Source organism: Tauraco erythrolophus, chromosome 5, assembly GCF_009769465.1.
Source record: "Tauraco erythrolophus isolate bTauEry1 chromosome 5, bTauEry1.pri, whole genome shotgun sequence".
Lineage (NCBI taxonomy): Eukaryota > Metazoa > Chordata > Aves > Musophagiformes > Musophagidae > Tauraco > Tauraco erythrolophus.
Window position 1 is genome coordinate 9,162,837 of NC_141469.1, and position 27,950 is coordinate 9,190,786.

At 39.0% G+C, this 27,950-nt stretch overlaps 1 protein-coding gene across 3 annotated transcripts; it reads left to right on the top strand.

The window, feature by feature from the left end:
• Positions 1 to 106: 106 nt before the first annotated feature.
• HSPA4L (heat shock protein family A (Hsp70) member 4 like) lies at positions 107 to 27,950 on the top strand. Of its 3 annotated transcripts, XM_086612579.1 has the most exons (20): positions 107 to 286; positions 4,701 to 4,758; positions 6,195 to 6,335; positions 7,798 to 7,920; positions 9,230 to 9,329; positions 11,096 to 11,229; positions 12,119 to 12,363; positions 12,450 to 12,526; positions 13,692 to 13,843; positions 14,355 to 14,461; positions 14,879 to 15,012; positions 16,399 to 16,601; positions 18,238 to 18,285; positions 19,427 to 19,528; positions 20,061 to 20,198; positions 21,121 to 21,246; positions 22,399 to 22,506; positions 23,614 to 23,733; positions 24,310 to 24,471; positions 24,928 to 27,950. In XM_086612579.1, the coding sequence occupies exons 1-20, from the start codon at positions 180 to 182 to the stop codon at positions 25,120 to 25,122; spliced, it is 2,580 nt and encodes an 859-aa protein (XP_086468705.1). In that variant the 5' UTR covers positions 107 to 179; the 3' UTR covers positions 25,123 to 27,950. The 3 variants fall into 3 exon arrangements, with proteins under 3 accessions (XP_086468705.1, XP_086468707.1, XP_086468708.1); XM_086612581.1 differs by lacking the exon at positions 18,238 to 18,285; XM_086612582.1 differs by lacking the exons at positions 7,798 to 7,920; positions 18,238 to 18,285.

Genomic DNA, 27,950 nt, shown 5'->3' on the forward strand with positions numbered 1-27,950 from the left:
CGGCGCCTGGCGGGCTCCCCGCCGGCCGGCACAGCGCGCGTGCGCAGAGGCGAGTAACTGCCGGTTGGTGGCCGGTGCTCCGCAGTGGGGCAGAGCGAGCCGGGCGCGCAGCCGGGTCCCGCAGCGCAGACGGTCGCCGCCGCTGTAGTCACCGGGAGCGGGAGGCACCAGGCGCAGCCATGTCCGTCGTTGGCATTGACCTCGGGTTCCTCAACTGCTACATCGGCGTGGCGCGGAGCGGCGGTATCGAGACCATCGCCAACGAGTACAGCGACCGCTGCACCCCGTGAGTACCGGCGCTCCCGGGCCGCTCGGACACGCACCCCCGGCACTTTCCCCCGTACTGCTGTACCGCGAGCCCGGCCGCCGCCTTTTCCTCCTCCCGCGTACGGGCTTCCCCCAGGCGGCCGGGCGCCGTGGGGCGGGCGGAGCCGCGTGTGTCCCCGCAGGGCCTTGTCCTCTGGGCGGCCCGTGGGCGCCGCTCCCGCGGCTCTAACGCCCCGGCGCCGGTTGCTTCTCCGGTGCCTCCGCGGGAGAGGAGCGCGGCTGTGCCGGCCGGCGCCGACGCTCCGTCGGCAGCCGGGACCTCGCGATCGTTCCGAAGCTGCGTGCGGCCGCTCTTGCCGGGCGGGTGCCCCTTTCCCGGTAACACGGGAAGCGTTTGAAGTGGGTGCCGAAGCGCGTGTGCCGGGGCGGGAGGCTGTTCGGGAAACGCTTGTCTCCCCTCGGCTTCTCCCTCTTCCGTGTCCTTGAAAGACCGCGTTATCCTAGGTGTGCCGCACGGCTCTTGAAGCACAATGGATTATTATTTCTTTTATTTTTTTTCCTGCTCTTATAACACTTTCGTTTCGCGTAGCGAAGATCTCGGTTCAGCGCATGTGTTTCCCCAACTCTAGAACGGTTGCCAGGGTTTGAGGGGTTTTCATTAACAAATTTATGATGGAGTAGTGGTGAGGCTGGGGAGGAGGAGGAGGTTGATTCACCAGGGAGACTGAGTTTCCCCTTCTTAAACCTGTTCTTACTTGCATCGCGCTGCAGCTGCTGGCCCTGGAATACTGAGGTCGTGCGAGAAAGAGGGGGGGCAGTGGGCAACGTCCGTGATGATGGGATACGCAAGAGTAGGTGGAGATTTTTCTCTTCTGTTTCTATGGCATACGTCTGGGGTTTTCACAGTTCCATGTGTGCATAATTTTCAAGGAGGATTCAGGAATTCATATAGTACTCATAAAAATCGGGTTTTGGATGCTGCTTTGTTTTATAAAAGGGATTTGTAGCAAACAGTAGAAAGCTGTTTCTGCGATGTGAAGCCATAGTAACTTTAGCATTGCCGACTTTTTGAGCTCAGAGAAATGTGGGTTTTGTTTTGCTTTCTAAAAAGTTGTTTTTTTTCAAGTACGAAGAAGTTGAGAGCTAAAATGCATACTGCCTATATTAATGGGAATACTCTTTAAAACTATTTTTACTACTTAGGAAAAATATACTTTTCATGTTAAGTCTCAAGACAGCATTATCCTTGTGCACACTCTATGAGAACTGAAATTCTGAGACGTCTCAAATTCTGTGCAAGGAACCCCCTGAAATTGTTGCTCAAAGAATCCTCAGGCAGCCGCAGATTCCTTTGCCCTTGTGAGGAAGAGCACTTCCATTTCCTACCTATTCTTGGAGTGCATTTTTTGCAGGCAGGCTTTGCATAGGTTTCTCTACATTTAATATTTTTAACAATAATGTCTGTACTTTCCTTTCAAGACATTTACTAAGTGTTTATGAAAGGAGTTTAAAGCACAGTTAGCAACATAGCATCTGGAGTGCATAGATACTTGAAGACAGTAGTTATGTCACTTCAAGTGACATTCTCCTGGCTTTTTTCTTCTTTTTCTCCAAAATGTGATATAGCAAAACATGAGGAACTTCGTTTCTAATGCTATTGTCTTTAGGCAAATCAAAAAAGTAAAGAGAAGTAGAACAGGTTTTTTACTGTTATGGAAGTTTATCATATAGTAACTAAACCTTACTTCAAACAGAATTTGAGTGATGTAAGCAGATATAATTCTTAAATCATTAAAACACTTCTGCTTATTACACATAGCAACACAGTAAATGAACTCTTTATTTATATGTTCCTATAGAGGTGCTTACGTCATTTAGATACTTGGAAATTAGCTAATAGTGGACATTGATTGGATATGTCCTAAGTACTTGGCATTTGCTCCCAGAAATACAAAGTGTTGATGTTTGTTTTTGTCTGTGCAGCACAGCATGAAAATACCTGAACTTCTCTGGACAAGCTATTACACTTTCATGCTCAGTGTGGTGTTATTGAGCCATGTGAAGATACTGGGTTAGATCCTATCCTAAAGATAGGACAGTCCTGGCTCTGCTCTACGGAGCTAATTGCACTTTCTGGGCAAGGCTAATTAGCACAGCCAGCTTCCAGTTTTGGAGCTGGTTCAGATACCTGTGCAATACCACTGTGTAAGCATACTTCAGTGCTACAGACAAAAGCAGTGTAGACTTACAGAAGATACTATTTATCACAGTGTAATACAGCATTTTTAAGTCATAAATCCAGTGTCCCAGTTAAAACATTCAGGTGATCCTTTATTAATATTGTTTGCCTAAAACCTACATCCTGTAATCTAAGGTGTGGGATTGTTAGCGTTTGTAAAACGTGTATCGTCTTAGAAGCTTTAGCACGAGTATTTTAGAAAGAAAGGCAAAAGATTCTGCCATTAAGCCATATGTTTCAGTAGAACTTGCACTTTTTAAGGCTTTTGGCCTCGGGGTCTCTTTGGGTGTTAACTGACACTGGGCTTTTTCCGAACTGGGAACTCGAGCTTTCCAGCGCCGAGAGTGTTAAGCTTGCAGCAAATGGCCCTTTGAAGTGCTGTGCTTTCCTGCCGTGGTTTTGTGGGAAAACAGTTGATTGTTGATAGCTCATAATTTTTTAGTAACTTTTTTTCAGACTATGTGCGATTAGTGCAATCACAAACTGTAATAAAAATTATGAGGTAGCATCATCTTTAAAACAATGCACAGAAAAGATTGAAATGTCCTTGTGGTGAAGAGAGTTGCTACCATCAGAAAAGTCAGTGTACTGTTCGAAAGCTCACGTCAAAGGAGGCTGAGGGTAGTGGTGAGGGAGACAGTTCAGTTGTCACACTTGTGTCCTTATGGTGGATGTGCTTCCTAAAGGGCTGTCTTGGCTACAAGTGAAGTGTTTGGAGCCAAAGAGAGCACGTTTAATTTTTCGACATCTCTGCTTCCCAGCCAAGGGAGGGAGAAACCATCCATCCCTTTGTGCTGGAATTGAGTGATTGAAGTAAACCATGGCAGGAACTGTGGTGGGCTAAGTGACTTCTGACTTGATGCTTCAAGCTCTGCATAGGGGTGTTTGCAAGTAATGCTGTCTGCCAACAGAGTCAAATTCCTGCATTGTAAAGGTGTCATGTGATAGCGTGTTACTATCCATAAAATAAATGTCTTGTAAACCATTTGCACCTTTTCTAAGTTGCTCTTTTATTTGACTTTTCTTAATTGCTACAAAGTATAATTGAGAGCTATGTTGAGTGACATTAAAAATTGTAAAAGCCATTTGAAAGCTGAACTAAGTATTTGAAAATGTAGGGCAATGCACTGTCCGTTTGCAGCAGTTAAATCTGGAGAAGGTTTTGTGTGTTTAGTGTAGTGTAATAGTAGAAGATGTTGCTAGATAATACTATCAAATTACGTACAGTTCCCTTGTTGTAGTGATGACGGGAGAGGAGGCAGGAAGCAATCTACTGTAGTGACCTTTATGCATTCATTAAACAACTAAATTTGAACTGTATGGAATCTGAGTTGTATCTGTTATTTGCTACTGAATGGTTTTAGCCAGATCAGTTCCCTTTTGGGGAAAGAGTTCTATTTCAGATGTGTCAAGTGAAGGTGTGGTGATACAACTTTTTAAAGAAAAAAAGGTTCCAAAGGCAGTAGTGAGGTGGCCAGGTGGTGACTGGGGACCTGGGGCAGCCTTTGCTAGAGCCAGAGGTGAGGCTGAGAGGTGTGCAGTGGTAACCTAAGAAGCAGCAAGCCATGGTCTACTCCAGAGCTTCCCAAGCCCATGCTGGCTGGGAGCTGTTCCCAGACATCTGCTCTTTTGGCTGTTTGCAGTGTGTACCTGCCAGTCCTCAGTCACGGGAGGTGCTCAACGGTTTGTAGAACTGAGCTGTTCAGCTACCTTGGGCTTAGATGTTTTTTTAATTGTTGTCTTATGATTATTGTTGCTAATGGATCTTAGAGTGTGAATGTGGTACTGTCAGGCTTCAGGGTTGTGGAGTCAAGAAACTGGACTGGTAAAGCTCAAGTTTTTTCAATTAAATGTCATGAGCTTCTTTGGTTATAAGCTGTGACCCAAAATTAATTATTAATTCCTTACCTTTATGATAGGATCTGTAGAACACATAAGCTTTTAAAGAATTCCTTAAATGCAATTATAATGAAAACAATTGCGTTTGCTTGCAGTTTCTAAACTAATTTGCAAAGAACAAAATAACTAGAATTCCACTGCAAGTTCAGGTGCTTCATGCAATAATGCTGTTCAATACCACATTCATGTTCTGCTACTTTTATTTTTGTGGGTGTTTTACAGTACCATGGAAATATTTTGTGATATTTTCTTTTGAAGTTGAGTTTGGTTTTTTTTTTTTTCTATTTCTACTTAGAGCATGTATATCTTTAGGATCCAAGACCCGGGCCATTGGGAATGCAGCAAAGAGCCAGGTAAATGGATCAAAAAGTCTTGTATTGTTTACCTGGCCTGTCTCCAGTTGAACTAAACTGATGTTTTTCTGTTCTAAAGTAAATTTTCTAAAATAAGTGTACATTTCACAGTAGTGGTTACTGCTTCAACAGTATATTTCCTGTATTAAAATTGAAACAGCATTTCTGCATTGTTTTGTCATTCAGAGTAAAAAAATAGGAAGAAACAGAAAACCGTGTTTCTTTCCCAGTAAAAGATTTTTATTCTTGCTTACTCATGACAGCAAGAATAGAGTTAGTAATTAAATCTCCATTGGGAGTGAGGAGGAATACTGTGCTTACGCTTTAGGAAAGCTGAAACTAAAGTTAAACAATAGAAGTTTGGTATAGGTACTGGTTGTTGCTTATAATGTGAAATGAATGCATCTTAGTAATTCACTGTCTCGATTTGGAACTTGGAGCAGAAGTAAAATTTCTCTAACGCTCTGTAATCACGTGCCACCTGGGATAACCTTCATTTGGAAGAAAAACACATAAAACATGATAATAGCCAGTGTGAATCTACAAATACAAACTAGATCGGATTTTACTCTGTTTCTGTGCATCCATGCATCATGTAAACATGCTGAGGACTTGCTTCCACTTACTGTAGGGTGTAGGTAAGTGGAAATTTGCCTGGTGGATATAAAGCTAATGGAGCCTGCCAGTAGTACCATGACCTGTCAGTATATGCAGAGGCTGTATCACTTTTCATTCTAAGAAACTTGACTCTTTTTATCTGAGCTCAACCCCTGAACTTTGCTGGTGAGGAGGTGTCCTGTCAGTACTCTTCTCAGCTATTAAGTTTGCTATTTAGACTACTAAACTAGAGTAATTTATCTTGGAGAAGATTACCCTGGAGTTATTTCTTTTGATAGCTTAAATATTGCATTTGTTGGGATTTGTTCTGGTTTACTTAGAAGTCTGTCCTCAAAGTAATTAACTGAAACACTGATGAGAGAATAGGTGTGGGGAGACTTTATGTCCAGATGGGATCTGAATTGGAGGAGAACTTTAAAGGAAGTGAAATGTGTTATTTTGAAGCTTCATTTAAAGTTAATGTGGGTAATAACTTCATTTGTTCCTGCACACAGCCATTGCCACAATATGTAGTATGATCTCACATAATGTACACTGTCGGAAAGCTCCTCTGAAATAAAAAGTACAGTGAAAATTGGTGGCAGCAAGCTAATGGATATTAGAGGGAAGTAAATTTGAAATTTTTTAATGGGGACCATAAATTAAAAAAATAGTTGCTTCTTTCTCTCCCCCCACTCTTTGCTTTCCAGTAAATGGGTGGGGCTTGACACGGGTCCTCAGTATGTGCATTGAGCCCAACATAACAAAAGTTATTTTCTGGATGGTCTTCTATAGTCTGCATGTCATGGGTAGTTAAAAATAAAATATATTTTCTGCAGATTGTCACAAATGTAAAAAATACATTACACGGTTTCAAAAAACTGCATGGAAGAGCATTTGAAGATCCTTACATACAAGCTGAGAGGGCCAAACTTCCCTACGAACTTCAGAAGATGCCAAATGGCTCCGTAGGAGTAAAGGTGAGTTAGAGTTTTGTATGGAATCTCTCTAGTGGCAGAGATGAGCGCTTTGGACCTTAGTCACTTAAATTCCTACTTGAACTGACTTAAGAAAACTCTAAATATGTTCTTACTCATTTTGAAAAGAGATGTCAGGTGGTAACGAGTAAAATAAGACCTTTTACTTTTCACAGAGCCTGCCTTAGCATGGTTTTGCTATGTTTCTCATTTTTTTAAATGTTCAGGAACATCTAGACTACTTGCTCTGTATTACATACTTACGTCTTCTAGTGATAAAGTAGTGCAAAAAAGGTATTGCATTGTCTCCCATACAGGTGTGCTATTAAAGGTTAATAGCTCTCACCCCAAAAGGTTAAGTTTGTTTCATTCACCTTGAATAAAAGGGGCAGTGTAATAAATCTGCTGTTAGTAAGAGAGGAGCAGATGTTACTATAGGGAATAAAATGTTCAAGTACTCTACTTTCTCTGAGATGTCTGAGGTTTCTCATCATCATCAGTTTTCTATAGTCATATTAGTAGCTTTTCACCTTCCCTCGTTACTTTCACCTTCAAATACATGTGATTACAGCGTGTGATAATTAGTCTCATCTGAGCTTCGGTCTCACAGACATGCGGAGACTGAGTTTCAGGAAAACAAGATAACACTTTGAAGATGTAATCTGAACAAGTTCTTTTTAAATGGCTTCCAAACTAAATGACTGGAAACTGCTCTTCTCAAAGTTCAAGTTTCTGGTTTCAGCCTCTGAATGTGTCTTATCTTTTAGCATTTTAATTTGGATCAGGAGTGCACTTCTGAAGCAAATGTTCCAGTCATCCTCACTTAGTGCACTTTGGGCTGCTTTCTGGCAGGGCTTTATACCACACAAAGTGAGTTTGTTTTGTTCTGTATACCTGCTCCTATCATACTCAGTGTTTGGGATTCCTAGGAAGATGGTAGCCTGTCAGGAGTTCTGGACACAGAACCTCACATGAAAGCTGAAGACTCAGATGGGTTTCTCAAGGAGGACTGTTAGAATTGCCTCGTTTGTCCCTTCCCTACCTCGTGCTGGAATGACCCTTGCAGGAAGCAAATGTTCCTTAGGTTTGCTCGGAAACACTTTTTTTTAGCTCATATTAGGACGAATGTGATTCTGTTTGTTAGTGTTTTCTGTTTTGTTTGTTTTATTTTATTTTTTTAATTTAAAAAAAAACAACCAACAAAAACACTGTAGCTTTGTGAATAGCCCCATAAGAATCTACAAGTCTTAAGGTTTCCCTCAAAACGACTTTCAGCTAAACTGAACTGTTGTGGTTTGTAGGTAGCACAAATCCATAGCATCAATTGATATGGAGAGTTATTTGTGTCTAGAGTCTGGTGTTAAACTTGGGCCTCATTGCTCAAAATGACAAAAAAATGTCCTAGTTGCACATCTTAGAGAAAAGTTAAGATTATTTATTACAGAATTGATGTTCTCTGTTTCAGGTGAGATACCTAGATGAAGAGAGACTGTTTGCAATTGAACAGATTACAGGAATGTTACTGGCCAAACTTAAAGAGACTTCAGAAAGTGCTTTGAAGAAACCAGTGGCAGACTGCGTGATTTCAGTAAGTTGTAATATATTTACTGCAATTATATCTGTAGATAACTTTACCTAAACTAGTGCCATTTATGCTGTGGTGCAATGGTAAGAGATAAAAGTAGTGGATAGAAACTGCATCACCCCAAAAATGGGCCTTTATTATAGGTTTTCCCAAATGAGAATACTTTTGTTGTAGTGTAGTTAGTGTGTTTCGTTGTACTTATTGTAGGTTGTAGTGTAGTTGAGAGTTGCCTGAACTTTATGGCTCTGAGGGTCATCCTGGCACTTCGAGAAGCCCAGACTACCTGCATTTGTTTGAAAAGGTCGCTTTATTTGGCTGGTTTACTTGTGTTGCGAGGGTATATTTTTTTAGCTAGTGTCCTCACCCACAGCAGGGGAGGAGCTTGAAGACAAGAGGTTTTGTTCCTTATAGGAAGTCCTAAATGCCTGCTTTTCACACTGTCTCTGTTTACTGCTTCACTTTTGCTCTTGGTCTGGTGAGAAGTCTGGGCATGAAGTATTGGGGTTATCCCCTCTCTGTCAGAGAGACACGCAGAAACCGGAAAGCTGTGTACTTCAGCTGTTGGGAATCTGCTTTGATCTTTTTCGTTACTGCCTTATGGTGTACGAAGACACTTACAGAGAATACCTCCCGCACAAGCAAGGATCCTTGATAATACACCACGACGGTAGCTAACAAAGTACACTGTGAAGGTAGTTCTGTGTCTGAAGCTTGACTGAATTTGAAGATATGCCAACTGATTGCAGCCAGTTTCTATATGGGGTCTGATTGTGCTTCGGCTGTTTTTGGTGGAACTGAATATTGTAGCACGCTGTAAGCTGGCACTGGTAGAGGTGATCACTGAATAATGGAGAAAGATTCAGTTGTAATACAGAGTTTGGTTCAGCACGAAGTTTAGTTCCAGCACCACTGTAGTGCTTCTGCAGTAATTTATTTGGGGGCTGTGTATGAATAATTATTGTGTTGACTTTGTGCTGCACAAATGTTTTCAGAAACTGGTAATGATTTTAAGATCAAAGACTCATCGGAAGAATCTGAGAAAACATTTTTCAGGGCTTTTTTGGTGCTTAAATCTACTTTGTTTAAAACAACTCTGGATGCCCCTTTTTTTTGTCATATTTTGAAATTTTACTAATATACGCTAAAATGAATTACCTAGATGATTATTGAGTGCCTTATTAATCTGAGGTTACCTGATAGCAGTTTCTTGTGGCATTGAAATTTATAGTGTTGCTTAATGGGCAAGTCTGATTTCTTTAAACTAAAAAGACCATATTTCATGATATCATATGTAATTATTTTTGGGAAACAGGTACCTAGTTTCTTCACTGATGCTGAAAGAAGGTCTGTAATGGCAGCTGCACAGATTGCAGGATTAAATTGTCTGAAGCTGATGAATGAAACTACAGCAGGTAAACACTTTTTTACCCATTCAGGCTGTTGAATCTGTGAATGGGTGATGACATACCCCTGTTGCACAATTAGGAGCTTGGGGAAGAAGCTATCCAGGCTAGTACTGCCCAGTCCAGCTTGGGAACTGGAAGCACAGCAACTGTTTCGGTGGGGTGGTGTTCAGTACTTCCGAGATATAACAAGAGTTTGGGTTTGCTAACTTGAATACAGTGCCACTTGAAAATAGCTACTCTGCTTCTGAAATAAAGCTGGTATCTGTGCTTACCTCCCTGCTGTACCAAGGAGCTACAGCAGCTGTAGCAGGAAGGCCTGAGCTAGCTTCATAATCTCTTAATGATGCAGCTGGGGTGTGCACCTGACCTAAATTGTCAATTGTTGTATTAAATAATAGTATAGTACAGTATTATCAGATGTAACCTCCACCTGCCTGAAAGATGACAGTAAATATAGTATTTAACATAGGTGTGTAGTGGGGTCTTCTAATTTTCTTTCCAGCTTACTGGAAGATGGGTGTGCTGGAATGAAAATAAATCTCATGGAAGTATTAGCGAAATACTTTTTTTGTCATATGCTGATATTTACTTGAAGTGAAACACATGGAAGAGAAATTTTAAAATGCGTAATCCAAAGAGTTTTTCATTTTTATCTACTTTATATATGTTTTATAGAGGCTTTAAAAGCTGCTTCTACACAAACTGCATTTTTATGGAGCTTTTTCTGAAAGCAGACTTGCTGATCACATTTAGAAACAACATGAACTGTATGACTTCTCAAAATATCCAAATCAAGTCAAGCATAAGTCTGTGGGATAATGACAGTTTAAACTTGTGGCAGTCCTATCAGTTGTAGCATTGGCACAACTATTGTTTCTATAAAGTAATTTGTTTACTGTTCTCCTCTGGTTTCAGTGAACTCTGGGGTGGAGAATAGAAATATTTTACACTTCATGGGAACTAAAGTTGGAGCCATTTAAACTTGTAACTTAATTATTCTTTTCTTGATTTAAATTCTCTTTGCTTTTAGCAAGTCTCAACCAACTTTCCAAATAAGTGCTGGTATTGAAATCTTAGATTCATATAAATGAGTCTGCTAAAACATTTTTTCTCTTGAGCATGCTTGAATTTTGCCAAGTTGAGCTAAAAAAATACTGAAAGTAAGGAGACGAGACTTCATTTGGGCAATTTCACAAATTACAATGTTAATTTGGCTACAAGCAGAACTGAAATACAAGGTGATGCTTTAGTAGTGTTAAACCTTCATTTGACATCTGTTTTCCTGCCTTGACAGGGAAAAATGTTCTCAACCTGTTAACTTTCTTTGTGATGAGCTGCTTTATATATGAATGGTACTTCTTAAACAGAAGTGAAAATAACCAGTCTGATAAATCTGGGATCTAAAAATTTAAATTTATGATGCTGCATATGCTACTGACTTAAAGTTAGTGCTTTGAAGGTGCACAGCATGCAGTTGTTGTTGAAGAGATGTTAGGTTATACACAACACTTAAATGCCAATTATATGAATGAACATGAGGTAATTTACTAGAAAAACTATAAATCAAACAGTAAGAAATGAAAATAATATGGCAACTCGTAATGGTCTAAAACTTGTGACACTTTTGACCCTTATGTTCTATTTGAGCAGAGTAATGGAGGTATTTAGAAAGAGCAAGGATAAGTAGCATCTATCTTTTGGTAGTGCTTTGAATGCATGTTTTACAGTTGTATACAGCTTTTCCATAACTTCTGTGGATTGGTGTTTTTCAGTTGCACTAGCCTATGGAATATACAAGCAAGATCTGCCAGCCTTGGAAGAGAAGCCAAGAAACGTGGTCTTTGTAGATATGGGACATTCTGCGTATCAAGTTTCAATCTGTGCTTTTAACAAGGGAAAACTGAAGGTAATCTTAAGTCATCCAGTAAAATCCCATATTCTTCAAGTATTTAATGAAACAATACTCAAAATACTGTTCTGTGGAAAGATTTTTTTCAAGTAAGTAATGTTGATAGCAAATATTTTTGAAATGCTGAATACAAAAGTTTTCTCTTGTTTTTTGTCTATTTCAGCAAATTAGTTTTTATAAAGTGCGGAAATGAAGTATCCTAAAGTGTGTTTTGAAAAGTGCTTGACGATTATGCATACTGCAGTTTTTGTGCCATGTTATATCACTGAAATATTTGCGTATTCTGGTAGACTCATAAGCATGGTAGTTGAGCAGGTGACTTATATATGGTAAATTGTTGAACTCCTTGAATTGCTCTATGATGACTTTTTTTTTTCCATTCATGACGGTTTGAAATCTAAAATCAACAGGATGCGAAGTAAAACTGAACAATCTTCACTTCCTGGTTTGGAAATTTTAGTGAGCTACTGATGGCCGAATGCTTTTGTAAGCTTGTCTTTGGTAGCAAAATGTAGTCATCTGAAGTCATATGGAAGATGACAGTGAGTTTTTCTGAGTAAATGACACAGAACTAGTAATAGCATGACAAAACAGCTATCCCAGTTTGCCTCTTCTATAGTGAGCTAGTAAACTGAGTAGGGGCTGCAGTGTGGTAGATGGGGTAGTATTTTATTTGGGGAGGGCAGAAACTAAACTGAGGAGGAATCTCTTCAAGTTGTTCTATCTGGCAACTGCATAGAAGATGGTGAGAAAACAGAGTTTTCCCATATCAAACCTGTTTTTAAAGGTGTTAACTTATAAAACTAGTGTCTGTATGAAAGCTATCCTATATCTAAACAAATATTGTCTAATAACTTGTAATCTTTGTCCTTTCACTTCTGTGCAGGTCTTGGCCACTACCTTTGATCCTTTCGTAGGCGGTAGGAATTTTGATGAGGCTTTGGTAGACTACTTCTCTGAAGAATTTAGGACAAAATACAAACTGAATGTAAAAGAGAATCCCCGAGCGCTGCTACGATTGTATCAGGAATGCGAAAAACTGAAGAAGCTTATGAGTGCAAATGCTTCTGACCTTCCACTCAATATTGAGTGCTTCATGAATGACCTTGATGTCTCCAGTAAGATGAACAGGTAACCATGCAGTATTTTCACTGAACGAAGTGAAGTGTGGTCTCTAAGCTGTCTGGTAACATGAAACGCCTTCCTTGTTCCTGCAGAGCTCAGTTTGAGCAATTGTGTGCTGCCCTTCTGTCCAGAGTGGAACCTCCTCTAAGAGCAGCCATGGATCAAGCTAGTAAGTAGAAGTTAATTCAGGTACTACTTTTGGTTCAAGAAACTAACTAGTAATCCAGTTATCCTAGATCTCTTTAATGATTATGTTTCTAATATATTTTTGTATTTATTAGAATTGCAAAGCTAAGTACTGAAAAGTTAAATGTAAGTTCCATTCATATGCTTGTCATGTATGCATGATCCCATTCCTGCCTCATTTAGTGCACATAACACTCTGCAACCTTGGTTACTGACCCTCATTCACCCTGTGTAATGGAAAAGGTTGGCACTCTCAAAGATGGTTTTTATTTAAAAACACAAAACAACCAAAACAAAACCATGATGGGAAAAACTATTGTTCTTTGCTGCAACGGTCTGGCCAGCCTGTTCCATATGTGATAACATACATGTCCTCACTGACCTAAGAATTTGGCAGTATATTATTGAAATAAATAATCTGAAGCATGTGCAAATAACAATTTTTTTTTTTTTTTTTTTGCTTAACGTAGTACAAAGGAGAGAATTAGACTTTCAGAGGAAAAGGTTTTGCCCCTAATTCCAGCATCTTCCCCTAAAAGAAAGGGAAGAATTCTGCTTATTTTGTCACTTGGCTAGAAAACTAATACAGGAAATAAAAACCCGAGTAACTGCTGAGCAGAGCTGTTGAAGGATCGACAGTTGTCCGAGATGACTTTATACACGTATCTTGGATTCAGAATTAAAAAGTTAACCTGCAAGCACAGTCTAATATTTATTCTATATTTTTAGTTAAGGGTTTTGCTTTTCTTTATTGGCAACCAAAATTAAACCAAACGTAAAGTGAGGTATATTTGGACTGAATTTTGTTCTCGTTTGGGAGGGGTGAGGTATTGTCCAGTAGTGCAGGGCTGCTAAAGCAAGTCCAATTGCACACACTTGAGTTGATGCACATGGACAATGCATTTTGAACAACAGCTGTCCTCATTGATGCTTGGCTTCTGCATTTGCCAGGATTATGCAACTAGAAAACTTTGTAGCCTGCAGGAGAGAGAGTTTGAATAGGACACATTAGGATAAATCTGGTTTTGAAGATCTTGGTGGCCGTTGAATATATTTAGTGCTTGTCACGGTGTCTAGATAATAAAAGAACTTGTATCAGCTTTTTGATATCTTGATGATAACTTCAGGCCATGCACTCTCTTTTCTAGAACTTCAGCGGGAAGATATCTACAGTATAGAAATAGTAGGTGGGGCTACTAGAATTCCAGCAGTGAAGGAGCAGATCTCTAACTTCTTCTGTAAAGAGATAAGCACCACACTAAATGCTGATGAAGCCGTTGCAAGAGGCTGTGCCTTGCAGGTATAGTTATTTAAATTAAACTTCAGTATTGCTGCCTTAAGATCATGTACTAATGAAATACAACCAACCAAAAGGGAAAGGTACTACAGCTGAAACAAGAGGTATTCTTGTTCTTTCAACAGTTGGTGACAGTGACTGTGTCAGAAACGATTGTATTGCATTCAGTAAATTGCTGCTGTGTCAAGTTAGAAGGATGGCCTTGTTAGAGACCTGTTAAGTTTGATGACCCAAATTGCACTGTTCTGCTTCTGTGTAGTCATTTGGAAGTTTTGCTGGGTGTCTTCACTGACAATCACTGGGGAAGTAGCTTCTGTTACTTTAATTTAAGAAGTATTCCAGTTCAATTAAACTCCTACTAAGCATAGGAAGCTTCTGTTAAAAATTCTGTGATAAGCAGGTCCTCCGTGTGACCTGCATGAATTGTAGCCTTTTTGTACTCAGGTATGCATTATTGCACTTGCTATTTTCTTGACTACATGGATATAATAAAATTTTGGTCTTTGTTTTCTAGTGTGCAATTCTCTCCCCAGCTTTTAAAGTGCGTGAATTTTCCATCACGGATGTTGTTCCTTATTCTGTAACGTTAAGATGGAAATCATCTTACGAAGAAGGAACGGGGTAAGTTGTATGGTGCCTACTAAAAAGCATGTGTATTGTGTATATAAAGAAAAATATTGAGCTATGGGAGAGACCAGGCCTCAAACTTTCAAGCTGTCTTCCACTCAAGCAGTTTTAATTTTCTTTTTTTGTGTATTATACCCCTTGATTTCTGATTACTACTTAATAAATAGAAATACATTTAATTACAAAATGTTGATGTGAAGTTGCTTGATTTTAGAGAAGCATGACATAAAATACATAGTCCACCTTTGAGATGTACAGGCCTTAAACCTGCAATTCTTGTCATAAACTGACTTAAACTAAATTATTTAGCTGCTTGGTTAGCATGGCTGCTGATCATTAATATACCTTGATTTTGATTATCCCTTGTGTTAGCTCAGTGACTTAATCTTACGTAATATTTTACTGCTTTAGGGAGTGTGAAGTCTTCAGTAAGAACCACGCTGCTCCATTCTCAAAAGTAATCACTTTTCACAAGAAAGAGCCTTTTGACCTGGAAGCTTACTATACCCATCCGCATGAAGTGCCTTATCCTGATTCCAGAATAGGTAAGGCCATGTGAATAAAAACCCCATGCCCAACTCCTGTTGATAAGGGGAAAAGTGGTTCTCCTTTTTTTTTTTTCTCTAAGATATGTGACTTTGTAGTTGCTAGATTATAGGAAAGCCTAGGTCCTTTAGAAAGGCTCAGCACAGTCGTCTTGGTTTAGATGCAGTGATCAAACAGTATCGACATCTTTTGGCAGTTCCTAAAAAAAAATTTACTATCTTCATTCTATCTATTTTACTGTTTCTGAATGCTTTAAAAAAAAGTGGGTACAAAGAGTTTAGTGCTCTATTGTCCGGTTCTTTCAACTGCTATAAAATGGATAAGGATCTTATGTGCCCGCCAGCCTGGATTTTTCAGAGAATCATAGAATGGCATAGGCTGGAAGGGACCTCAGAGATCATCTAATCCAACCTCCTTGTCATGGGCAGGGACGCCTCTCAACTAGACCAGGCTACTCAAGGCTCCGTCCATCCTGGCCTTGAACACCTCCCTTGGTGTTCAAGTTCGTTGGTGAGAAATTGGATCAAAAGACCTGTGAGCAGTAGGCAGTTATCTGCCCAGACAGATACCATGACAGGTGTCTGTCGTGTCGCTTTCTGTTAATCTGAGAACATAGAAGATGGCATTTCCTGAATTTAAGCGTCTGTAGTAGTCTAAGGGATTAGATGGTATGAATAAGTTTACTGGTAGCTAATACTACCTTACTTGCAATTATTAGTAGACTCCTCAGGGTCTTTAAGTCACAGTTTATTTACTGATTTATGAATCTGATACAAACTTGGTGCTGCCTATTTAGCTGTCCATGCAAGAAGTCCATGTCTTTAGGAAAGAACATTCTCCTTTACATGTGCACGATCTGCATCATTTATAGTCAGATTACCAGCAAGCTGCAAAATAGTGTCAACCTCCCTGCTTCCAAAAGGTTTGATAAGCACTGTTCATTCTCCAAAATGTGTAGTTGCATCCATGTTACCAAATTCAAATAGAATCTTTTATCTCCATTAACATTTCATTTTTCAGTGCAAAGTTTGAGTTATGTGGATGAAAGAAATCGTCTCTGATTTCTCTAGTGTTATGGTTAGAGAAGGCAACAGAGAAGTAGAACGCCTAATAAAGTGCTACCTTGACTTTCTTAAGAAACATAGACAAAGCAAAAATATCTTGCTCGTGATCAGTTAACTGATAATAATTGGGGAACTAGGTTTTAGTTTATCTAGCTGCAGCTTATGTTGTGGAATTAACAAATAAGTAGGAAGTTTCCAAATAGTTTAAGGTATGCGAAGTTGCTATTTAAATCAACACCCTTCAAGGAACGTATTTTATTTCTTTTTTTTCCTCTTTCACTGTTTTTTGGAACAACAATTAAAACCATCTGTTTTTTTAAGGGCGTTTCACTATTCAAAATGTTGGTCCCCAACACGATGGTGACAATTCCAAAGTGAAGGTTAAAGTGCGTGTCAATATCCATGGCCTTTTCAGCGTGGCTAACGCTTCTATAATAGAGAAGCAGAACATAGAGGGAGATCACAATGACACGCCTATGGACACTGAATCATCAAGTAAGAACCAAGGCAGAGATGATGAGCTGGTATGTAAACTTGTAAATATCTACACTCCTTGTGAGAGTCAATAATTAGAGATTAAATCATAGTGTGTAGCTTTTGACAATTACTACTACTCCACCCTTGAATTATTTCTTCAATTATGTAATGCATTTCTTTATTATGGTGACATGTGGCACTAAGAAAGCAAAAAAGAATGTAAAATCAGATTCTAAAGAAAAAAGTAATTTTTTCATTGTTTACCATGTCTCTACTAGTCTTAGCATTACCTAGTGTTGCCATCAAATGGCAGCATATTTAATGAGAAGTGTTGACAAATGAATTCTAAAGGTTTATTTTTCCTCAAGTACTACATTTTCATTTAGTAAGAAATACAGTATTTCTTTATATATGGAAAACTTGTTTTTCGTAAACATTCTTTTACTAAGGGCACTTCTTCATGCACTTCAGTACTGGTAGTTCTTGCACTTCAGTACTGGTAGTTCTTGCACTTCAGTACTGGTAGTTCTTGCACTTCAGTACTGGTAGTTCTTGCACTTCAGTACTGGTAGTTCTTGCACTTCAGTACTGGTAGTTCTTGCACTTCAGTACTGGTAGTTCTTGCACTTCAGTACTGGTAGTTCTTGCACTTCAGTACTGGTAGTTCTTGCACTTCAGTACTGGTAGTTCTTGCACTTCAGTACTGGTAGTTCTTGCACTTCAGTACTGGTAGTTCTTGCACTTCAGTACTGGTAGTTCTTACAAACTGGTATATAAGCCCATAGGGAAAAAATACTGGAAATAAACATGCAACAGCTTTGTCATGAATAATGAGAAATGAACAAAATTATGTTGTCTTCATTCCAGTGCAAGGAGGATCAACTTTCTTGATAGTGCACTGCATACTGAAACTAGATCACTGAGTGCAGTGTGGTGCAGCTATTGCATTGGACACTGTAGAGCTGAGAACCGGTGCCAGGAGCGTTTTGCACCTGGGCACACTACACCAGTGGTGGCCTCGGCAGCCATACTCTTTTCCTTGGGCCCTTCTATAGCTTGGGACTTTGCCTATGTCACAGCTCACAGGGGAGGGAGATGATAGCGTCAAGAAAAAGAGGATAAAGCAGTGGGCAGGCTGCTGCGGAACACTCCTGCTGTCTTTCTGAAGTGCTCAGCAGTGGCCAGTCTCACAGGCTGTCAGGTGTACTGAGGGAGGGTTTCCTCAGGGAGTGAGGCTGGACAGAAAACAAACACTCAGCAGCTTTATCTAGAGGAAGAGGGTGAATGCGTTTCCTGTCATGAGCTTTTAAAATTTCTTGGCAGCTTTTCCCACTTTAGTTGAATATGCTACAAGAATTAGAGCAAGCGGTTGCACAATTAGCATTACGTAATTGATATAAGCAACTTCTTCCATATTTTACTGCTGTCCAGAAATTTGAGCATACTTGAAATGCCAAACATGATGCAGTTCCCTGTGGACAAGTGCTCTGCATCTGGTGTTTATATGCAAGTGAAAAATGGTTGACGTAGCTGGCATGTAGTGAAATAGGTGCAGTGCATGTGGAGGTTATGGAGACGTGTCCGCTGTTCAGTACAAGAGTAGCCACTTCCATCCTCAGGCTTTCAGTCTGTAGAACTTCCGTTCATCTAACACATCTTCTGTTTTACAATGGCGCTTGTCAGCAATTACCTGTCATTATCGAGGATGGTACCCTCGACTCTGAGGAGGAGGTTTGTGACGTATATATATTATTTACCCTTTTAATTTTTCTGTGTAGGCAAAACAGTTCCTGCCAGTTGCTGCCTTTTCTGTGCGAACAGTAAGAACAGTAAATGAGGATTTTTCTACTCTAAAGTGACAAAACTTAAATTTGATAAAAGTAGCCTTCTTGGTTTCAACTTCTATCATTAAAAACTTGCTGAATCAATTAGCATAGCTAAATTGCAACATATGCACCTCTGCTAGCGAGTTTGAAATCCTTAAACAATCCTTATTTTACAGAATTAACAGTAAATTATTTTACATGCATATGTAGTTTGTGAATCCAGGGATCTTAATTCCTTGTAATGGAAGTAATCTTAGACCTTTCAGACCTCACTACAGCTCGTGGTTTGATGGTCTGGATATCCAAGTATTGGAGTCATCCGGAAAACTTTAGCCTTATCCATTACGATGTTACACAAAGTTTTTTGCAACAATGACAGGGAATTGTATTACTTAAACTAAATCAAGTGATCAGCATTAGTAACTAGTGATGTCTTTTAAGTTCCTTAAACTTAAAAATAAGGCATAGGTGAACTACACATAAGTGAAACTTTCTCAGTTTTGGGTGGCAGGGAGGGAAGACAGTTGGTCACGTGCTCCAAGAGGCTACTAGAGAAACTAATTTTTATGATCCTATGGGACAGATGCAGGTAACAATTACGATGACTAAATCACTTCTGCTTTGGCTTTCCAACTTTAAAGCTTAGGTGAAAAATTATATGAGGTCGAAGTTCTGGCTGTTCCATAGAGAACCTGTTGTTATTGCTTGTGTTGGTGGTGTGTTTCTAGAATGTTCTTTGCATACGTTTTACATGTATTTATTTCTAATTTGAAGTAAAGGAAGTGTGCACAGGGCTTAGTGTAATTCTTTAATGGGACAGACAGCAGCATTGTAATTATTTCAAGGGGGACAGGCAGTATAGAATTTCCATTTAACTTGCGAAAGATGAATACAAGTACTGTATCAAAATGCCTGTTTAAACAAGGTGAGTCACAAATTCTTAAGATTCATATTTGTCCTTATAGTATCTGTGATCTACAGTAACTGACATCAGTCTTAACTGAATGCAAAGGCTTGCTGTACAATTTATGTAACTCTTTCTCTAGGATAAAATGCAGGTTGATCAAGATGATGGTATTCAGAAAAGTCAAGCTGAACAACAGAATCAAGCAGATGAGGAAACTGAAAACACAGGAACCGAATCCAAAGTTTGTATTCAGTATTGATACGGAAATGTAATGTTGCTTCCCTTAGACTTTCGTTGCCCAGTATTCTCCAAGTCATTAATCTTAACTAGTTGCAAACATGGGACTGTATTTAGGAGTACAGCAATACTGAAATGGTTAAGTTGAGAGTCCTGCCATAGCGCTTCCATTTTCAATGTGGTATGTGATTAAGACGTTGAAGTAGGCTTCTGTTAACATAGTGAACATGGAATCTAGGGAAACTTAAGAAACATTATTAAGAAGAATATGTGGTGCCTTTAGCTTTTGAACAGATTTTCTCAACAGCTCTTCACATTATGTTTAAAGAAATGAAATTCCACCATTTTGGTTCAAAACTAAGGTAGTAGTGATTTGGAATAGCAGAGAAATAATGAGGTGCTTCACTTACATATGATTAATTTGTAGCTGTCATACTAGTTTCATTCGTCCTTTGTGTGTTTTTTTTTTCTTAGAAATATTACTGCATTTATTCTCAATTCTTGAAAGTTTCCTAATAGTATAAATCTTTCTATAGACTGTTCTTGGAGACAAGCAAGATCATCCAGCCCAGCCAAAGGCTAAAGCAAAAGTTAAGAGTATTGACCTACCTATACAGGCAAGCCTCTATAGACAACTGGGACAAGATCTTATCAACTGCTATATAGAAAATGAGGTAAGCAGCATAAACAGATGACCACTCAAATTAATGTCACTGTAAATAATTATCCAGAAGGTATTTGCAACCATACGCTTCTTAGCTAATTTAGAATTCCTTGGGGTTTTGTCCTTAATTGTAAGGGGTTTTGTTTTGGTTGGGGTTTTGTTGTGGTGGTTTTTGTGGGGTTTTTTTTGAGAAATTAATCCATTTCACTGGACTTTAATTATCCAGATGACTGAGTTTGACCTATAGCCTGTCATTACCCAAAGTACCAATTCTATTCTTAGGCAGGCAATGCCTAGGATTGCCAGTAAAGGCTGCACAGTATGTTACAGGAATGCCAATTGTTACCGGCTGACCTGATACTGGTCAGGAGTAGCATTTTGCATGTATTTTTGGTGCTTTACAGAAGGTACGTGCTTAGTTATCACATTTTTGCCCTTCGAGTCCTACATCAGCAGGGAATTATTTCAACATGTAGAAAACTTGCCTTTCAGAGGATCCTTCCTTACATTTTTAGGTATCATATCTGTGAAGATCCCACCAGCATAAGGTCCTCTCTGAAAGATGGTTAGTCTGAAGAATAAAGAATGAAATAATTTTTGTAGGGCAGAATGATTCCTAGCGACTTCCAAACCAGAATCAAGACTTGCCTTTATTTCTAGTCCTGTCTGTGGTGGTCGGATCACAATTGATAATCTGATCCATTTATGTTAAACCACTTGCCAAGCAACTTCCAAATATAAACTCGTTTTGCCCCAGTTCCAGTTCTGCCTGCAGTGAAGATGACTTATACAAAGGTGAAAAGTGTGATCCGTAACTGTGAATTGGCAGGGTTCTGCAAAGTTCTGTGGTACAGTTTGCCAAGAGACTAACTGTTAAACTTTACACTTGAAATGCTTTTAGTTCTAACTAAATAAGCTTTTCTCCACCCAAGGGGAAGATGATGATGCAAGACAAGCTTGAGAAAGAAAGAAATGATGCTAAGAATGCTGTTGAAGAATATGTGTACGACTTCAGAGACAAACTGTGTGGAGTCTTTGAGAAATTCATCACTGAAGAAGTAAGACGTGCTTATGTTTTTCCGTTGTTGGAAAAAATTCCTGTGTATTTGTAAGTTTTGATTGTGGGTTATGTGGAGGCTGCAAGGGTCTCTTGGACTTGTTTCGGAATACGAAACAGATGAACTTCACAGAACTGAAGTTCAAACTACGCTTACACCTGACATTTGACGTGCAAGCATGCAGAGTTTTTTATTGTCTGAGAAATTTCTCAGTGGCAAGGAAGGGTTCGGGATGCAGGTGGAAAACAAAAATCTTACGGTTGGGAGTAAGAAAGCAGGACAGATCACCATGAGCTTCTAAATGGCGTGAGTCAACAGGAATAAAATGAAAATGAGCAGAAATGGAGTGTCTGTAGCTTTGTGTTTTATTGTCGAATTTCATTAACTTAGGAACGTGATTCTTTCCCCACTTAAAAGTCCAAGTAAGAAGTGGTGAAGAAAGCTGTACACTGGGCTTTTGCAAAAGCAGTATTGAAAGAACGCTTGTCCTATAACCATTTCTCTGTAACAGCTATTGAAATAAAATCGGCTGATACACAGACAACCGGTTGTTGAAACAAGCATCCAGTAGCAGTTCTGAAATCTCTCTGGATTACCTGGTCATCAGCCCAGCAACGCAGTACAGGCACCCTTCCAGTATAAACTCAAGGGTGTGAGGCTGTCTTTCCCATGCCAATTTCAAAACAGTCTCAAGTTACTTGATAGATAAGATCTTTATTTCTAAATAATTAAAGTATTTGTTTATAGCCAGTAAGAGTCCAACCAAAACAATATTTACTTGAACTGTATCTCTAGTAATAGAAATTTGTCTGTTCTGTCTTGCTATCAGAGAACTTGGGAAGCAGAACTTCCTATGAAAATATGCAAGAATGTTGAGATGCAATGTGCTTTCTTGCAAAATCAGTCTTGAAACTATGTAACTCCCATAAACTTCACCTGCGAATCAGATTAGTAGGGCTGTCTTGCCTCTCTTATTGTGTAAAATCTTGGCTTTGAAGTCTGTTAATTACTGTTTTCCTTCATTGTCATGTTTAATATTTTTAACTGACGAAACCATCCTTTTTGAGTAGGGGCTTTCTTTGTGTGCTGGGACACAAAGTTGCATTTGTTGTGTTCCCTTTTGAACTAAAGTATCCTTAACTTGCTTCATAGGATTCAAACAAGCTGACCTTGATGTTGGAGGACACAGAAAACTGGCTTTATGAAGATGGAGAGGACCAGCCAAAACAAGTATACATGGATAAGCTTCAGGAATTAAGAGTAAGGTTTTAAGTTACTTTCTAGAAAAATTGTGTGTGTTTGGGGATGGGGGCATTTATATAAACATACATGGCTAAGTAAGCAAAGCTCTCTTAATGAGGGATGTGTGTGTCCATACCCATATGTGAGTTTTGTAAATCCATTAATTTTTAAATATGGACACTCAGGTTGTATCTGGATGTTGTTTTGTTATCAAATGAACATAATATTTGGAACAAAAAATACAGTTTGTTTTAATGTGAGTTCTGCTCCTAACTTGGAAACAGTTAAAATGAAGCAGACTGTCACTAGTGACAATAAAATTAATTGCTGTGGGAATTCTCTGTCAGTCTTGTTACCATCTGAAAGAGGCTTTTGAGTAGTCTGACTGCTCTCCCAGGTATTCGGAATTACACTCCAGAATAGATGTTCTGGTTTTCCTGTTTTCAGTGATCTTCTATAGCTGTATCATACATCTGTCTGAATTTTTGGTCTAATGTCTAAAAAAAAAAACCTGAAGAGTGCTTCAACAGTAGCTTCCACTGTATCGTTTGATTATTAAAATCTGACATATTTAAGGCTTTTTGTCATTATTAATCTCGTGGGAAAATGTGATTTCTGATCAGTGACTGGCTACTCTGTTTGTAATAAGCTTATGTCTCTAGCTCTTGGGCTTGAATAGTTTTCTCTCTTGTCAGATTTCCTTAGGGGAAGGGATAGCTGCTGGAAACAGCAGTGTAGATAGATCTTGGCAACTGCCTTCTTGCCTGGATACCAGTATTCAAGAAAAGGAAAAAACAGACAATGGATAAAACCAGAAGTTTCCAGATTAACTACTTGAAAATTAAACTATGCATGTAAATTCTGTCTTGTTTCTCTTCCAAATGCATTGTTCCAAATGCTCTATTTCCTGAAAATAACTGCAAAATGGTAAGCCTAATAAGGACAGGCACTACTCCTATGTTTAAACTTCTTTTGTTGTTGTACTAAAGCAAAATGCCAAGATTAGGCTCTTGAATAGGTGAGAAAGGAGTTAAAGGCAGCCTTCCTTCCAATGCCATGTTTTATTCTTAGACCAGACTAAATTAAACTTGTATTTTGTTAAAATCTTTGTGCTTATATTTCCAGAAATTTGGACAGCCTATTCAAGAAAGATACATGGAACATGAAGAGAGACCAAAAGTTCTAAATGAACTGGGAAAGAAGATTCAGCTCCTTATGAAAGCTGTAGAAGCATACAAAAATAAGGTAGAAGCAAATTATTTAGGGAACGATCCATTATGGATCTTTGAGTATGGTTAGAGTTGTTTGTGTATGAAAACAAATCCTATAGGATTACCTGTTAAGCTGCTTTAAAATGGCTGTTGTGCTTCTGCTCCTGAGAACTTTTAAAACTGTTCTGGGTTGCTAGCAAAAATGGTTTCTTTGTGGAAACACAAATTATTAACAGTCATGTTTTTATGGTGACTTGTACCACTTGAAATGGGTATCTCAAGTTACAGCTGTTACCATTGTTTCCATAACTTACGAGACTGACTTTTAGGGTTAGTTAATCAAACTACAGTAAATCTCAGATGCTTTTTTTTCTTGCAACGTCATTACTAACCTGCGCTTCAGCAGTGTGCACTGCAGATCAGACTTTCAACTGTCTAAAAATAATATCCTGTCTTTCTCTTTCTGCAGTCATTCTTCATACTAAGCACTTGTTAAAAACTATTTCTATCGGGTTGTAGCCATGTTACCCTACTTCATTATGTGTCCATGAAATTCTTAATTGAGTGAGAAGAATATATTAATTGATGATATAACTATTTCTCTCCTTAGGATGAAAAATATGATCACCTAGATCCTGCTGAGATGGAAAAAGTTGAAAAATACATTAGTGAGGCTATGAATTGGTTGAACAGCAAAATGAACGCCCAGAACAAACTAAGTCTAACTCAGGATCCTGTTGTCAAAGTGGCAGAAATACTGACAAAATCTAAGGTAAAAAAAAATAAATTTATTGTACATGTCACATTCTAATAATTTTTTCTTCAACTAGATTTTGGCTTCTATTTGAGCTAGAACATTACACCTGCAGAGATTTTAAAGCTATGAGAAGATCTATAGAGAGAGAGAAGCAGTTTTATTGATTTGTCAGTACTGGCTCTTAATTTACAGTAGTACCTCTCAATAACCCTTTTTAAAGTACTCTGAGTTACAACACCAGGCTTGCTAGAAAATGGATTAACCATATAGGCTTTTACCAGGTCAGAAGCTCTTTAGGTAGTGAAAGGTTTTGTTCTGAGTTTCTAGACTTTATCGATAGATTCAAAAAACTTAGTCCTTGAAAACTAAACTTCAGGTTGTTATGAACCTGAAACAAATTTGAGACATTGTAGTTGACTGCAGTTACTGTGCCACCAGATGAACTTGCTCTCTCGCTTCTCTTACCACTAGGAATTGGATAGCTTCTGTAATCCCATTATATACAAGCCCAAACCGAAGATAGAACCTCCCAGTGATGGGCAGTCAACAGCTAATGGTGAACACAACGGACCAGTGAACGGACAGAGCGGTACTGAAACCAAGCCTGAACCAGCGAAGGACAACTCTCAGCAGACCAAACCACCTGGAGAAATGGAAGTGGACTAAATCTTGCATTTGTTTCATTTAATGAAAATAGTGCGAGTAACCACAGGGTCCATACTTTTTGTCTGGTACACACCTCAGATGTTCAGTTATTCTTAGCCAACCTTCTGTTATTTGTCGCTGAGTAGTTTTGAAAGTGTTTTATATTAAGTACACCTCTGATGTTCATTTCCACTGATGCTGCTTATGTGGAGCTTTAGCCAAATGTAGATTGTATAAGTCAGTTTAAGCTTTCCCAATATATTTTATATCAAACATACAGAATTGATATATGAATGGCAACAATCTACCTTATTTAAAGCTTTTATTGTGGATAAACCTCAGCTCCTTTATTCAGGAAAGGATACTGTATTGCACTACTGATGCTCAAGTGTAGATCTAATTGCATCTTTATTTTGGAAAAATATTGGAATTGAAGTGGCAAAACTTGTCACTTGAAGCACTGACCTTTTCTAGTTATTGTATTGTTATAATTTAAATATTAAAATAGAGGTTAGTTGGCATACTAGTCCATCTTGTTGATGTACCATGAGAATTGTACGGTCTTTTTCATATAAACTGAATAATAACAAGCTTAAACATTTTTTTTTTTAGATTCCCATACCACTAACAATCTTAGTTACAAAATGGTAACATAGTGGCTCTGCCACGTTCTGAAATTAAGTGAATGGTCTCAGTGCACATTGCTGTACATAACGTACTGTGCTTATGATAAGACGATCCTAATGATAATAGTATAAAGGAGTAGAATACACAAGGGCTGTTGCATAGCTTTCCCTTGAAAATGTCTTGTTGCACATGTTACTATTCCCACTTCTTTTGTTTTGAACAAAATCTACATCTTGATCACATCTTGTGCTGGGGAGGAGAAACAACAGAAATTGCACTGTGTGAGCCGAATATTAGCACCCTGATTTTGAGGTTGTTTAAATGGTGTTTGTTGCAAAGTTGAAAGAAATACTGAGAGCTTATTTAAGTTACTCAGCACATAAACCTTTTGGTCAAGGATCTAAACAAAAGAGCTTACAAACTGGATATTATTACCCCAAAGATGGATTCTACTGGATGAATTTGCATAGCTTACCAGCTGTCTTTGGTCATTTACTTGATCTAATGAACGAGTCTATAATGTGTTCCACAGTTGCGTCACTGTTTTCTTTGATGCATCTTAGAGATTGTGAAGGTCCAATGTCTGTTCATATATTCTGAATGGTGCTGTCAGTCATGGAGGTACTTACAGCATTTGCTACAGCAAGTCACTTTTCTTTTGACTTTACACAGCTCTTCTATTACCAGAATAGGAATGGGCTACTCTGAGAAGTGGTTTCTTAGTCATGTCAGCATAAGAGACTGAGATTAGTTGCTGTGTAACACTTCAGTGACTTGTTGCAGAAGTGCATTGAGGTGTTCAGGTGTTAATCAGCCATTCCTGCAGCAGTTCTCCTGTACAAGCTTGTTGCTGTTGTAACAAGTGAGAAGGGTCATGCTCCTGTTTCCGGTTTTGACAACCATTTAATCTCCAGCTGTGCTCTGTGTATATTCCACCACTGTTCATGCTACAGAGAGTGGTCCATGACCCAAGCTAGAGTTGGTAGAGGTGAACTATACTCTCAGGTATAGGAAAAGGAAGAATCATTTACAGCTGTATATAAACCTGCTAAACTAGCTGAAGTGCTAGAATTGTATCTTCATGACTGACATCCAGTGACTGAGATGCACGTACTTTGCTCTACTGTTCCTCCTCTACACAATCAATTGTAAACGCTCTGGTACCTTGAGTTTACGTATTTAAAGCCCTTGAACAAAAACTGAGTGACCTTGAAGAGAGCTGCAGCTACTCTGCAACCTCAGTCTTGAATTCTGCTGCTGTAGTCAAGCATCTTTGGCACTGAGGGAGTGACTGTACTTCAGTGTCAGTTGTCCTAAGTGTCAGTCAATGCATGACTGAGCTAGCTTTGGTTCTGTAGGCTTTAGCATCATGAATATCTTAACTGCTTTACCACAGCAGTGCAATGAGTAGCATTTTAACTATCAGCTTCCTAAAACCCATCTACACATTATTTTGTCTAGTAGACTTCCTGATACCTGGCAGAAGAGCTCCAACATTGGAAGTCTCCAGTGTAAGCTCTCCAATGGCTAAAAGGTCATGTGTAAGAACAGAAAGTCTTCTGCTTACGGCCATCAGATGCTTAATATTACATTACAAATGTCTGAGGCAATTCTTATGCATAAAGGCTAGAATAATTCTACAGCTGCTTAATACGGCAAGCTTAAAAGCAGATGTTTAAGACAAGTAATTGTAAGGTTTCCTTAACTAGAATAGGGTTTTTTGCTGTGCATATGCTCTGTCTCTAGATCCCTGGTGAAGAGGAACGCCACCCACAGACTGCTGATAGCAACTGGTTGCTGATGTACATGTTAAGAATCCCCTTTGGAGGGGCAAAATTGTTCTTTCCACGGTGAGCTTCACATAAACGTGAACGTACCACTTGTTAATGTGTAATCTGTTTTCTGTTACAAGGAGGAAATTTTACCAAGACACAGGTTTAAGGTTCTCAAGTACTTACATAAGCTATGCACAACTTGAAGAATAGGTTTTGTGCATCGGACTCAACAAGCAAGTTACTCTGTGGCTACTCTTGACAGCACCAGAATTGAGTATCTTGCAAAATAAAATGCTAAGTTTTGTTAGGGAACCAACAGTAGCACGCTGCTCTGCACCTTGTGTATTTTAAATGCAGCCATTTGTTGTTAATGTCTTACTTGAGGTGTTCTCTTGAGGGCAAGATACATTTCTAATGTTTGAAAATGCTCCCTCCATCTCACAGGGG